Source organism: Pelophylax lessonae (assembly GCF_965119305.1).
Source record: "Pelophylax lessonae genome assembly, chromosome: 6".
Lineage (NCBI taxonomy): Eukaryota > Metazoa > Chordata > Amphibia > Anura > Ranidae > Pelophylax > Pelophylax lessonae.
The window spans coordinates 252,174,514-252,189,353 of NC_138773.1; the positions used below are offsets into that span (position 1 = coordinate 252,174,514).

A 14,840-nucleotide genomic window follows, 5' to 3' on the forward strand; every position below is an offset into this window, starting at 1 on the left:
TTTCTAAAACAAATGAGAACTGTAAAATACCCACCATGCCTTTTAGCAAATACATTGGGGTGTCTATTTTCTGAAAAGTGGTCATTTGGGGGTTTTTGTTTTATCTCGCATTTCAGGGGGTAGTGAAATCAACAATTTACGCCCTTGGAAAGCCTGAAGGCGGTGATTGGTTTTCAGGGGTCTTGTACATGGCTAGACTGCCAAAAAGTCTAACACATGGGGTATCAACATACTGTTTTTGGGGTGTCATTGTTGGGGCATATACAAGGCTGCAAACTTCTGGTTGAAGTGGTTTACGAGGGGCCGAATTTTGTGGAGTCGCCCATATCCAGGGTCACCCCAAGGACGACAGAGTTCATTGTCACTGAAGTGCATGAACCGCAAGATTTGCTTGTATTTTATCCTGGCCACGGCAGCAGAGAACACGCGCATATGATGAATTGGGTCAGTGGACCAATATGACCGCAACTCACTCTTTTTTAGCAATGCCCATGAGGAGGGATGGGTCCAGAAAAGTTTTAAATTTGAAAACCGTGATAGGTTTCTATGCAAATTCTCTGGCAAGGGTCACATTTGGATTTGCGGCGATGACTTGATCAGCATATAATTTGCTTTGGTCCACAACAGATCTGTGAAAAATAGCTCATAAAAATCAAGGGAAGTAAAATTGAATTCCACCTGAATTCCAGGTTGGCTAGTGAATGGGGGAAGTACGGGTGCTGCAGAAGTGGTGGGCTTCCAATCACAATTTGCAAGCGCATCAGGAAGGACACTATGGGCTCTACGGGCCTGTCTTCAAATTCTTGTTGGCTGCGGGACACTACTTGTGCCAGCCACCGCACCAGCTTGAACTGCACTTATGGGACTCGCCACGCAAGTGTTACTGCAGTGCTGGTTTGACTATGACCAGGATGTTCTAGGCCGCTGGCGCTTGCCAGCACACCATAAGGTTGAGCAGCACTAGTACCGACACTCTGCTGCATACGAGAACCCTGCCCTTGTTGCACCTCAGCAACAGAAGAACGGGGTCGGGTACGCCTGACCTTAGCAGGGACCATTACTCCGTCGTCAGAGCTATCTGTCAGAGTGCCGCTGCTGTCTACAGGTTTGAATACTGAGCCTGAGTCTGACAGCGAGGCTTCCCCATCGCTCTCATCTGTCATGCTTAGCATCATGTAAGCCTCTTCACTAATGTACCTCTGTTTGGACATTTTGGCCAATAAATTTATAGGTACCTAGTGTGACTCAGAGGTAAAAAAGCACCTGATTGTCAAGGACTGTTTGAACTGTTAGCAAAAAATGTAACTGCTAGAGCTAGCAGAGATCAGGTCTGACTCTGCTAACGCTGCGGTTTAGTGTGCTGTGTATTGGAAGTGACAATAATCTGCTGATTCTGCACTTCTTGGGGGATGGGGGGGGGGAACGGGAGGCTAAATGCAGGTGCTGGCAGGTGTCGGGGGGTGATCCTACTAACGCTGCGTTTTGGGAACACTAAACTATTGGGGAAGCTAGTATAGTTCTGATCAGATCAAAGATATTGATCTGTTCAGACACTATAGTAGAAATGGAGGTGTTTAGTGTGTGTGTCACTGGCAATCAAAGGGTTAAAATTTATTTCTAAATATGTGGTGGGCAATCGGACGCTGTACTGAATTGAAGTGATGTCACCTGTGATGCTAATACATAGATCAGAAAAAAGATCTGTACACTATAATAGTGACACAGGGCAATGAAGGGGTTAACTGGGGGTGATCAGGGGGTTAAATCTTTTTTAGGGGGATAGATGGCGGGGACGCTAAACCTATCTGGAAATGCCTCTAACTACCTCTCAAACTAACTGAAGTCAAAAGTGACTCTAATACAGTGATCAGTAAATTGTCTGTATACTGTAATTGGTGTACACTGTTAAAGGGTTAACGGGGGGTTAAATCTTTTTTGGGGGATATATGGCGGGGACCCTAAACCTATTTGGGATTACCACTAACTGCCTCTCATACTATTTGAAGCTGTATACTGTGCACTGTGACATGTAGTAAAAGGGTTAATTGGGGGTGATTAGGGGGTTAAATGTGTGCCTATATGTACTGTGTGTACTGGTGTCAGTGTGCTGATTGTGTACTCATGGTAGATGTTATCTCCTCTCAACCTGTAACCGAAAAGGACTCCAGGAGAGGAGATGACATCATATCTTGTGCCTGTGTTTACATTTCACGGGCACAGGATGTTCTGCCATTTTCCAGAACCGATCAACAGGTCCAGGCCAAAAATCATTGGCCTGAACCCGATGACTGATCGGTTCTGAACCAAATCAGAACATTGCAGGGATAGTGGGGGCGCACACGCGACCGACATACCCATACGAGCCAGCCTGCCGCAGTATATCTGCGGTGGGCGGTCAGCAACTGGTTAAGGAATATCAGCAACAGAGAAGAATCATGGTATAGATCAGCAGAATAGTAAGCCTCTGCAACATTATTAGAACCTTGGAACATAAATGGCAGCCTTCTGGCATTAGACCAATTTAGAAAGTATTGTTTTCTGATTGGCCAGAATGAACTAGCCATTCAATCAGATTTTATTTCATTATAGTGAGTATAGACAGTTAATCAGTAAAAGATTTACTGTGATTGGCCCATATGGGTTTCTGCACCGCACATTCCACTTTAGAATAATAAATGAGCCAATTTGAGCGTAAGGTAAAGAAAGAAAATTATCATTCCTGTCCATCCAGATTGACGCTTTACAATCGGAACGTACTGTACAACCTACTAAGCTTTTTTTTGTAACCTCAGACAACCAAATGCACAGGTAATCTGGGAATACACGAGTAGAATTTCATTCCCACATTTTTCATTGTAAGGAGGTTTGTTCGTCTTTCTAATCATGGGTGGGTTATAATGAAAATAATGGTCACAAGACAGGGGAGGGTAGAAACAAAGCAACCCCACGCTCATGAATATAAAGGGTATCAAACTGCCTCATCCTAGAATCAGATCAAATAGGGAAAAACAAGCATTGGACCACCGTCCATGGACTTTATAGGCACAGCACCAATCTATAGAAATGTATTACACAATGAAAAAGTAATTAAATCATATTAAAAATATAGTCGCATCCTGGCATGCATTGGTTACAGGTGGTGGCCGCTTGCTGTAATAACAGTACACACTTTACAAGATTAGCGATACATAATATAATGTACATGTATTCACCCAGGGGTTGTCACCATCCATTCACATAAAGCTCAACATGTTTCACATATATCGCTTTCTCAAGAGCAGAGGTGCAAAATCTGGACAACTACACAGAGCGAATCCCATAAATGATACGCCACACAAACCAGCCCGGTACCCTCCAAGGAACGGGGGAAGAAATTCAGGTCCAGCCAGATATTATGGATAGGATAGCAGTCACTTCCGTCTAAATATCTAAGGTCTCCTAAAAAAAAGCCTCACAGGTCTAGCAATCATGATGTAGCTGGGGATTCTAGATACTGCTTTTATATTATACAGATCTTTGGAGGAATGAATCCTGAACTGATAGATTGTACCAGTTTGTTTGTCTATATGGATCCCCACTGTATCAAGCCTTAAAAAAATGGATCCCCACTGTATCAAGCCTTAAAAAAATACATTCATGCACCTTTGATGGTTCCTATGTAGGAGTCTGCAGTCCTATTACGATTGTTAAACATGGTGGAGAGGCCTCAGCTATTTAGACAGAAGTGACTGCTGTCCTATCCCCAACATCTGGCTGGACCCTCATTTTTTCCCCTGTTTTTTGGAGGGGACCAGGCTGGTTTGTGCGGTATACCATTTTTGGGATTCCCCTTTTGCTGACGTTCTGTGTAGTAGTCCACATTTTGCACCTCTGCTCTTAAGGAAGCGATATATATGCAGAACATGTGGAGCTTTATGTGAATGGATGGGGACAACCCCTGGATAACTACATGTACACTGCTAAAAAAAAAATGAAAGGATCACTTTGAAAACACATCAGATTTAAATGGGGAAAAATATAATGCTGCATATAAGTACTGATATGGACTGGATAATGTGTTAGGAACGAAAGGATGCCACATCATTTGCTAAAAAAGAAAATTATCAACCTACAGTGGGCTGAATTCAAAGACACCCTGAAAACCAAAGTGAAAAAATGATGCAGCAGGATTATGTATCACTAATCTTGTATAGTGTATAATATAAGGGTTTACCACCATAACCAACATAAGAGTGCAGGACACTACTATATTTTTAATGTGATTTTAATGACTTTTTACTTGTACAATAATTAATTTGTATTAAAATTCTATAGAATGGTGTTGTGCCTACAAAGTCGATGGATCACAGTCCATTTGTTTTTCTCTAATTATTCATGAGTGGGGTCAAATCGACGCTCGTTTTCAACCATTGTGACAAGAAAATTTGAAGGAGCAAGATGGAAAATTTTTCTCAAATGTACACATTTCTAAGCGTATACACGGTTTTCTTTTTGTAAAGTCCATTTATTCCCAAATTGAAAAGCAAACAAAACCTTGAACTACTTTAACGACATTTGAATGTTCTGAGAATTTTCATTCAAAATTCTACTAGTGTATACCCAGCTTTAGAGAATGCTTTAGTATCTACTTTAACCTAAAATATGGATTAAAGAGACACTGTCACTATAGCGTCAAAACTAAAATGAATCCAACCTGTAAAAAAAAAAAAAAAATTTATATATATATATATATATATATATATATATATACACATATATATATATATATATATATATATATATATATACACACACACACACTATATACCTACCTTTCCAGTGACCTATGTGTGTAAAATCTGCTGTGTTGCCAAATTCCAGCTACTGCAGGTATCCAACACTTCTGGGTGTGTTGAATACCTGCTCCCCTGCAACACACCATGGTTTCTTCCATCAGCATTCATCTTATCGTGTAACAAAGCCACACTGTGTGGCAGAAGCAGCACGTTCTCCCCACGCACATCAGAAGTGTCAATTACCTGCAGCAGCCTGAATTAGAAGTAGGAGCAGAGTTCTTATGAATAGACTGCTAGAAAGTATTGAACATCTTGTTTTGCAGGTAGGGTTTATTTTAGTTTTGAACTTATGTCGACATAAGCACTTTCAAGATTATTCTATAAACCGTACTAATGGGGTCAAGGATGTGCTGAGGGGAGTAATCCATAGCAACCAAATTTCGGTTTACAAGAAGCTCACTGCTATGGATTACCGCACTTTGCTCACTGCCTAGGTGCTTTTCTTTTCAGCATTAATATGACGTATGGGAGGAATATCACCATGTACCATTCTGAATGATCCTTTCAGAAGAGCAAGAAAGCATTTACTTCTGTAAAATAACCCTATTCACTCCTGGGAAAGTGGTCTTCTCCTATGGTGTGTCTTCGCCCCTATAGACTTTTTGAGAGCTCCCAACATCGGGAGTTCGGGTGGAAAACTGATAGCCCTGCCCTTCTGCAAAAATGTAATAAATGCACTAACATTTGTACATTAAGCTGTCCATAGATGGGTAGAATTTCTGAAAGAAATTCTTAGGAAAAGAATGTTCTAGGAAAGTTTGTTTCACTAATTTTTAGTGGGCCGAATCAATGTTTGTTTTCAACCACAGTGACTAGATGATTCGAAAGAGCAGGACAGAAAATTTTTCTCAAACAAATTTATAACAGTGCATGTACAGTAGTCTTCATTAGGTAAACTCCTTTCTTTCCAAAATTAAATGTTAAAAGCAAATGAAATCTTTGGAACATTTGAATGGTCTGAGAATTTTCATGTTTTCAATGGAGACAAAACATTCACACAGGTGCATAAACATGGGAGGTGTTCAGATTCATAATACAAAATCCAAAAATCTGTGTCTGAGGATATACTGTACATATGCATTCTGGTACCAAGGGAAAAAAAACAAAAACAAAAAACACTATTTTTACAATCTTGAAACTAAAAGAAAGTATAAATTTATCCAGGAACTTTTGTATCAGTAAAATTTTTACGGCCGTGTGAATGTAGCCCTAATGTGCTTTAATAGTATAAATGTTCATTTATAAAATTTTTGCATTGAAGCCAGTAAGAGGCTTAAAACTGAGCGAGGAACAGCCAAACTCTGCTACTAAGGTGTGGTTGCTGAACACCGTTTCATGTCACAGGTCATACACCATGGCAGGACTGAGCACAGCAAGACAAAAAGGTAGTTACAGTATATTGCATCTAAAGGTCTCTCCCAGGCAGACTTGGGGCTCAAGATGCGCTGTCCAAGCGCTTTTAAAAAAGCACAATCGGGCAATGTTGAGGACCGTAGATGCAGTGGTCGGCCACCGAGGAAGCTTAATACAGCAGATGAAAGATGCATCATGCTTACTTGTCTTCGACATCTAAGATGTCCAGCAGTGCCATCGGCACAGAACTGGCGGAAACCAGTGGGACCCAAATACACCCTTTTATGATCTAGAAAAGTCTGGCCAGAAGTGGTTTTTATGGAAGAATTTAGGTCAAAAAGCCATACCTCCGACTAGAAAACAATTGCTAAGTGATTCAACTATGCACAAAAACATAGGAACTGGGGTGCAGAAAAATGGCAGCAGGTGCTCTGGACTGGAATCAAAATTTGAAATATTTGGCTGTAGCAGGAGGCAGTTTGTTTGCTGAAGGGGTCTGCAGGCAACAGTGAAGCATGGTGGAGGTGCCTTGCGAGTTTGGGGCTGCATTTCTGCAAAAGGAGTTGATTTGGTCAGGATCAATGGTGTCCTCAAGGCTGAACAATACAGGCAGATACTTATCCATGGTGCCACACCATCAGGGAGGTGTGCGATTGGCAACAAATGTATTCTGCAGCAGGACAATGACCCCAAACATACAGCCAATGTCCCCCCCACAGAGTCCCAATCTCAAGAGCATCGAGTCTGGGATTACATGAATGAAATAGCCGCACTCCAACTTGAAGGTGAAAAATATAAAATCTGTTTTATTCGTATCCAAAAGATAAAATCAATTCAATGTGTATCCATAATATAGTCCGAGACAAGAGATGAACGCATAGTAGTTGACGCGTTTCACGGATAACCGTCCGCTTAGTCGTAACCACACATTGAATTGATTTTATCTTTTGGATACGAATAAAACTGATTTTATATTTTTCACCTTCAAGTTGGAGTGCGGCTATTTCTCTCTATACATGATAGTTGCCTGGACTGCGGATCCTTGCTGCACCTTATTTTGATGGTTGGGATTACCTTATCACTGGAGCGGTTCTTTTGCCCTTTCTGCTGATCTTTGACTGGGATTACATGAAGACACAGAAGGATCTGAGGCAGCCTACATCTACAGAATATCTGTGGTTAGTTCGTCAGGATGTTTGGAACAATCTACCTGCAGTGTCCTTTCAAAAACTGTGTGCAAGTGTACCTAGAAGAATTGATGCTGTGTTGAAGGAAAAGGGTGGTCACACCAAATATTCATTTGATTTGGATTACTCTTCTGTTCATTTACTTTCCATTTTGTTAACTGATAAATATAAACTAATAACACTTCTATTTCTGAATTAATTCTTCATTTACAGCATTTATGTTTGCACAGTAGTGTATGCATATTCTAAAGTGAGAATTTTACCTTATTTAAAATTTAGGAAAAAAATGTTTGACAAAGACAATGCAAAATAACTTTTTATTTTTTTATTTGGAGTTTTAAGTGCTACTGAGTAAATATTGACATTTGAATTAAGTCAACTAGAAAAATAAAACCACTGAAGCACAGAAAACCAGGAGAACTGTATTTATAGGAAACATGACCAGGGCAAGTAGCACATGGTATATTTACATGTGAAAATTGTTGCTATTAGTGATGAATGAATAACCTCAGAATTATACAAAAATCACCAAAAAAAAAGAAGCAAAAAAACACATTTTGCCCAAAAATCAGCTTTGCACCTTCAAAGCAAAAAGGCACCCACCAGGTAATGCAATCTTCAACAAGTGGTGTTTGAACCAATAAATGTGTTGGTTTATAAACTGTATTTAAGCAGCAAACACAAACAGTTTATTGCTGTTGTTCTCACGAACCGGTTACAACTGAATGCCATGTCTGAATTTAAAGTCCACAATAAAGCAATGGTACTTCTAATAGTACTCAGTGGGCTTTGTATGGATGAGACTGTCTGGCGACATCAGGCTGTAAAGTAGTTGAAACAAATTTCAGGGCATTGATGAGATCTATACTTGGGCAAGCCTTTCCACTGTCCTTCTGTACTCGGTTATCAGCTCCTGATAGCTCTCCTCAAGCTGCTCATGCTGTGTTTTCAGATCTATTTGGTTCATCTGGTTTGTAAGCTCCTCTGGTTTTAAGCATCTCCTCATCTTGGCCATTTCTCGCTGATTTTTCTGTTAAAACACAAGAGTATAAAGAACTGTAAAATCTTGGAATTTAGCACAGCTGAATTAGATGTGGATGGTGATATTTTTTAAAAACAGGAAAAGTAGTAATAAAAAAGCTCTCCGCCCCAATCTGCTCCTCCCAAAATACCACTCATGCCCCAGGTGCCAGAGATAAAACAAGCCGTCCTTGCTCACAGATCCAACGCAGATTGCCACACACCAGAGGGATCACCAACATTCATGTTGCTTGTATAGGACATCCAAAGGGATTGCAATAACAGATTCCACCATAGGACAGCCCCCCTTCAACATGCTTCACCCAATGGGGCTTAGTCAGAGATGGGGAGGCTTCTTTTTATAAACATTACAACAAGCATCTAAAAACATCTCAAAGCACAGCCAATACTCCTAAAGGAGTACGGAATGTGTTGGCAGTATTGAGTCTTCATGGTATACTGCCAAATGCAATCCAAACATAAAACCTCATTTTTTATTAAGCCTCAATTCAAAACCAATAATGTTTAAAAGGCTATTTGCATTATTTACTAAAGATTTTTTCCAAATGTTATAGTTTGGAATAAAAGGAAATAAGACGTAACACTCAGAGATACGTACCCTTTGTATATGGGGATAAGGACATGAGAAAAAAGTTCTTGTCAGGTGTCCAGTTTGTGGCAAGACAAACACCTACTATAGGTAATATATCATTTCCAATTATGTGCATCTCCAGGATTAGTGTTGGTACCTGGCTGATTTCTACAGTGGATTTACAGGTGTGGACATTCAATGCTCAAGTTGTGTTTATCTTGGGTGGGGACTTCCATTGCAACGCCTATGGATGTGCTATACAAGAAACATGAAAGTGTACGATTGCTCTACTGTGTTTTTTGCATTGGAAAAGTAGTAGTTCACATGGTTCACCTAACTTATGCAGGCCATAGAATACGTCATTTTCTTTCTTGTAACCATGGGTTACAGGAAAGGCCCATCGCTCAATTCCCCCATCAACAGTCAGTGTTTATGGGAAAATCTCTCCTGTGGAGCTCTGTTCTCTCAGCGGAGGGGCACAGGGATCTGCCCCTGCCAGCCTGCAAGAAGAACACACTGATTACTGCTAGCAGCTATAGCTGTAGCCAATAACTACTTGCTAAAAATCCAACATGCTGGGGCTCCCCGTAACATACGTGCGTGGAGTAACTCACCGGAATGTTAGTGTATTGTTTTGCGTTTTGTCAGTGACGGGGGGCGTCTTCTCCTAGAAGTCTGTGCTTTATATGAGACGCTTAAAGTATAAGATTGTCGATACTTCACTGCAATTTCTTGCTAGATAATGTATTACCGTACTGTGATGCCCGTGGCGGCGGGTCCCCCGCTGCCGTATGACTATAGTCTATGCCACTCTAACTAGGCCTTTTGGGACTTGGAGACTTCCTCGTCTGTTTTTGTCTTGTAAGTTTGGTTTTGGTTTTGTATTGTATGTGAAAAAGTTTTTCTCAATAAAAATTATCTGATTAAAAAAAAAATGCAACATGCTGGTTGTACCCAAGTTGATAGATGGATTGACTTGGGTACAATCAGCCTGCCTACAGATGGATCGAATCTCAGCCGGTTTAAAGCTGGCCATAGATGGGTACAATTTCAATTGAAATATCTTCGTAAAAGAATGCTGTGGGAAAGTTTGTTCATTTTTCTAAACACTGGTGGGTCAAATCATTGTTTATTTTCAATCGCAGTGACCAGAATTTTCAAGAGTAGGATGGAAATTTCTCTAACAAACACATTTCTAAAAGTGTGATTTTCTAACGCTAAAGTTCCTTTGAACCAAAATAAAATGTTAAAAGCTAACAACATTTTTTGAGCAACATTCAAATGTTTTGAATTTTCATACAACTTTTTCTGAGATTTTTCCCCAAAAATTCTATCCTCTATGATCAGCTTAAACAGAAGCTACATTCAGTTTTTTGGGCAGTGATAAAAAGATTACAGATGGTTTGAATAGGTTTTAACCACTTAAGGACCGGAAGGTTTTACCCCCTTAATGACCAGGCCATTGTTTGTGATACGACACTGCATTACTTTAACCGACAATTGCAGTCGTGCAAAGCTGTACCCAAATACAATTGATGTCCTTTTTTTTCCCCCCCACAAATAGGGTTTTTCTTTTGGTCTTTTGATTTGATCATGTCTGCGGTTTTTATTTTTTGCACTATAAACAAAAAAAAGTGACAATTCTGAAAAAAAAACTATCTATATACATATATCTCTATCTATATATATATTTTTTTTTTTTAACTTTCTGCTATAAAACATTCCCAATAGAAACAAATCTAATTTTTTCATCATTTTAGGCCAATACGTATTCTGCTACATATTTTTGGTAAAAAAAATATCCCAACAAGTGCATATTGATTGGTTTGCGCAAAAGAGTTATCGTGTCTACAAACTAGGGGAAAGATTTGTCTTTTTTTTTTACTAGTAATGGCGATGATGAGCAATATTGAGCGGCACTGTGACATTGTGGCGGACAGATCTGCACCTGACATTTTTGACACTTGAGGGGACCAGTGACATTACTACAGTAATCAGTGCTAAAATGATGCACTGTTACTGTAATGACACTGGCAGAGAAGGGGTTAACACCAGGGGCGATCAAAGGATTAAATGTGTGCCTAGGGGATGCATTTTGTGTGGGGGGATTTATTTACTGGATGAACACAGAGTTGTGTTCCTAAATAGGAGGAACACATGATCTCTGTGCTCATCACTGACAGAACAGCGGTGTGCCGTGTTTACTTCGGCAGACCGCCATTCTGTCTCCATGGGGAGGGATCGCGGGTGCTGGCAGATATTGTGTCCACCGGACCCGCTGATTGGCTCCCCCTCTAGCCTATCGGCGCGTGCGCGCGTCCCCATTAACTGCAGGTACATCGTTTCGCATAACAGAACCGACCTGCCGCAGTATAACTGGTGGCTGGTCAGCAAGTGGTTAAACATTAAAATACAAAATTACTTATGTAACAGGTTTTTTTTTTATTGTTAAAGACTGTGTAGCTTTACAAATTAAAAAAAATGGGTTGTATTAGTTTTTTTAACAAATATGGTTAATAGTGTTCCTTTAACAGTAAGGGTTGAAGGGTGTGCAAGCAACTATTGACTGGAAACAACAGCAGGAGTCCAAACAATACTACTAGGCAGGAAAAATGTATAAGATGGAGCATATGCTCTGTGAAAACATCTATTGATTTTAATACTATGTTATCCCCAGAAACATTTGTATGAATAGAAAAGTGTATATGTAAGCTACCATTGTAATGCTCATGGAGAAAGTTCACACTGGGATTCCATCAAAGCCACTATGATAGAGATTGCAAACACATCCATACCTTATATGGGCCAACAAGTCTTTTTTTGATGTCTAGTCTGTAAGCCCTGGATTTTTCAGGATCACTCATGTCTGTTGCACGAAGCCGAAGAATTTCATAAACACGTCTTGCATGTTGCTAGTGAATAAAATAGGCAAACCATAAAACAGGACAATGTTACAATGTTTCCTCTACTGTATTCACAACAGCATTGAAAAAAATACTTTTAGCAAAATAGAAATCAACCGTTTTAGGGATTCTGGAAATAACTTACTTTAGTATTTCTCAGTGTCTAGAACTGTAAATGAACTTCTAGTTGTACTGGTCCTATATGTGATACCCAGCAAGTCTGTGTTTATGTGAATGCTTAAATCCTAAAGCTATGACTTGCATCCCACCCTACTTGCCCAAAGATACCTTAGTTCAGTGGTCCTCAACTCCGGTCCTCGGGTCCCACTAACAGGCCAGGTTTGCAAGATAACTAAATTACATCACAGGTGATCTCATTTGCTGCGCAGTGATTGCAGTATTCTAGTCTGCATCTCCCCAAAGTAATACTTAAAATCTGGCCTGTTAGTGGGCCCCGAGGACCGGAGTTCAGGACCACTGCCTTAGTTCACACACGGTGGTAGCTTTACTAGAGGAGTAGAGGCTGTTTGGTGTGAAAAGTGAATGTTCACTGTGCAAAGTGAATGAACGTTAAAAAAACATTCAGCTTGTGTACACTCTGAACGACCAATCATTTTTATATTATATGATTGAAATGAATATAGCTATATCTTATTTACCATACACCATATACATTCACTTTGCAAAAGTAAACCATCTCTATTCCTTTAACCACTTTACCACCGGAGGATTTTGCTGTCTTCCGTCCAGGCCACTTTTTGCGATTCGGCGCTGTGCGACTTCAACTGACAATTGCGCGGTCGTGCGACGCCGTACCCAAACGAAATTTACGTCTTTTTTTTCCCACAAACAGAGCTTTCTTTTGGTGGTATTTGATCACCTGTGCGATTTTTACTTTTTGCGCTATAAACAAAAAAACAGCGTTTATTTTGAAAAAATAACAATATTTTTAACATTTTTTTATATGAAATTCCCCCCAAAAGATGTAAAAACCAATTTTTTTAAAAATTTTTGGCCAATTTGTTTTCTGCTACCTATGTTTGGTAAAAAAAATCACAATAAGCGTATTTTGATTGGTTTGCGCAAAAGTTATTGCGTTTACTAACAAAGGGAAAGATTTCTGTCATTTTTGGTGTTTTTTTTTTTTAACGCGTAATGGCGGCGATCTGCGATTTTTTTTGTGGGACTGCGACATTGCGGCGGACAGATCGGACCCTTGACTGACATTTTTGACACTTTTGGGGTTACCAGTGACATTACTGCAGTAATCAGTGCTATATATATGCACTGTTACTGTAAAAATGACACTGGCAGGGAAGGGGTTAATTTTATTGGAGAGGGAGGGGTTAATGTATGCCTGGTGCTTACTGACGTGTAGGGGGGGAGGTGACTGAGTGAGTCATGGACAGATCGGATGTCCAGCTATGCTGAACAGTCCGATCTGTCACTCCCTGTCACTATGGAGATCCGCCCGCTGTGTTTACACACAGCGGGCGGATCTCCACGCTAGATCCCCGGCGATCGGGGCAGAGCAGCGGCGATCGCCGCTGCTCCTCCCCTGGCCCGACTCCCGCTGTGAATGAAAACAGCGGGAGCGAGCCTCCGGCGGCGCGCAAGCGCCGCCCAGAAGGGGGAGTGTCTGACGACGTTAATACTACGTCGTCAGACGATAACGAACCACTTTGCCGCAGTACTATTACCGTACTCGGTCGGCAAGTGGTTAATATTCTGTGGTTTCTCGAGATTATTATCGCTCATAATATTTTCTCTCTAGGCAGTAGACTTGCAGGAACCTGCCACAGTGAAGTCACAACTCTGCTGGGGATGGATTTTAGGTATGCTTGGGACAGCATGAAGACCCGAGAGCTTGTGAATATTGTCTTGGATAGCAATACAGTGCATCCGGAAAGTATTCACAGCGCTTCACTTTTTCCACATTTTGTTATGTTACAGCCTTATTTCAAAATAGATTAAATTAATTATTTTCCTCAAAATTCTACAAACAATACCCCATAATGACAACGTGAAACAAGTTTGTTTGAAATCTTTGCAAATTTTATAAAAATAAAAAAAAAGGTAAAAAGAAATCACATGTAGATAAGTTTTTACAGCCTTTAATCAATACTTTGCTGAAGCACCTTTGGCACCAATTACAGCCTCAGATCTTTTTGAGTATGATGCTATAAGCTTGGCAGTTGGCACACCTATTTTTGAGAAGTTTCTCCCATTCTTCTTTGCAGAACTTCCCAAGCTCCATCAGGTTGGATAGGGAGTGTCAGTGCACAGCCATTTTCAGATCTCTCCAGAGGTGTTCAATAGGGTTCAAGTCTGGGATCTGGTTGGGCCACTCAAGGAAATTCACAGAGTTGTCCCGTAGCCACTCCTTTGTTATGTTGGCTGTGTGATTAGGGTCGTTGTCCTGTTGGAAGATAAACCTTTTCCCCAGTCTGAGGTCCAGAGCGCTCTGGAGCAGGTTTTTTATCAAGGATGTCTTTGTACATTGCTGCATTCATCTTTCCCTCGATCTTGACTAATGTCCTAGTTCCTGCCACTGAAAAACCCCACAGCATGATGATGCCATCACCATGCTTCACACTGTAGGGATGGTATTGGCCAGGTGATGAGCAGTGCCTTGTTTCCTCCAGGCATAATGCATGCTATTCAAGCAAGGCATTTTTTTACAGACACGGATGACCACTTGTGTCATCCAGTCCATATGTCCGCATATCATCCCATCCATTTGCGGATGATATACGGACATAATATATGTCTATGGGATTGCGGATGTCAGCGGATGACACCGCTGACATCCGATTTTGCGTCCTTTTAAGTTTTTTAAACGGAAAAAAATAGGGTTCTGTTCCGTTCCAAAAAAACGGAACAGAACTGAAAGGACGCAAATCGGATGTCAGCAGTGTCGTCCGCTGACATCCGCAATCCCATTGACATG

General features: G+C 40.6%; 1 protein-coding gene across 2 annotated transcripts in view; it reads right to left on the minus strand.

Annotated features, from left to right (window-relative positions):
• Positions 1–8,045: 8,045 nt before the first annotated feature.
• Positions 8,046–14,840, minus strand: part of HAT1 (histone acetyltransferase 1) — a gene marked incomplete at its 5' end in the record, with an annotated part of 82,909 nt that continues 76,114 nt past the window's right edge. For both annotated transcript variants that reach the window (XM_082260304.1, XM_082260303.1), the window contains 2 exons: positions 8,046–8,405; positions 11,783–11,899. In XM_082260304.1, coding sequence (XP_082116430.1) covers positions 8,238–8,405; positions 11,783–11,899 — 285 coding nt within the window. In that variant the 3' untranslated portion in view covers positions 8,046–8,237. The remainder of the gene's footprint in view (positions 8,406–11,782; positions 11,900–14,840) is intronic.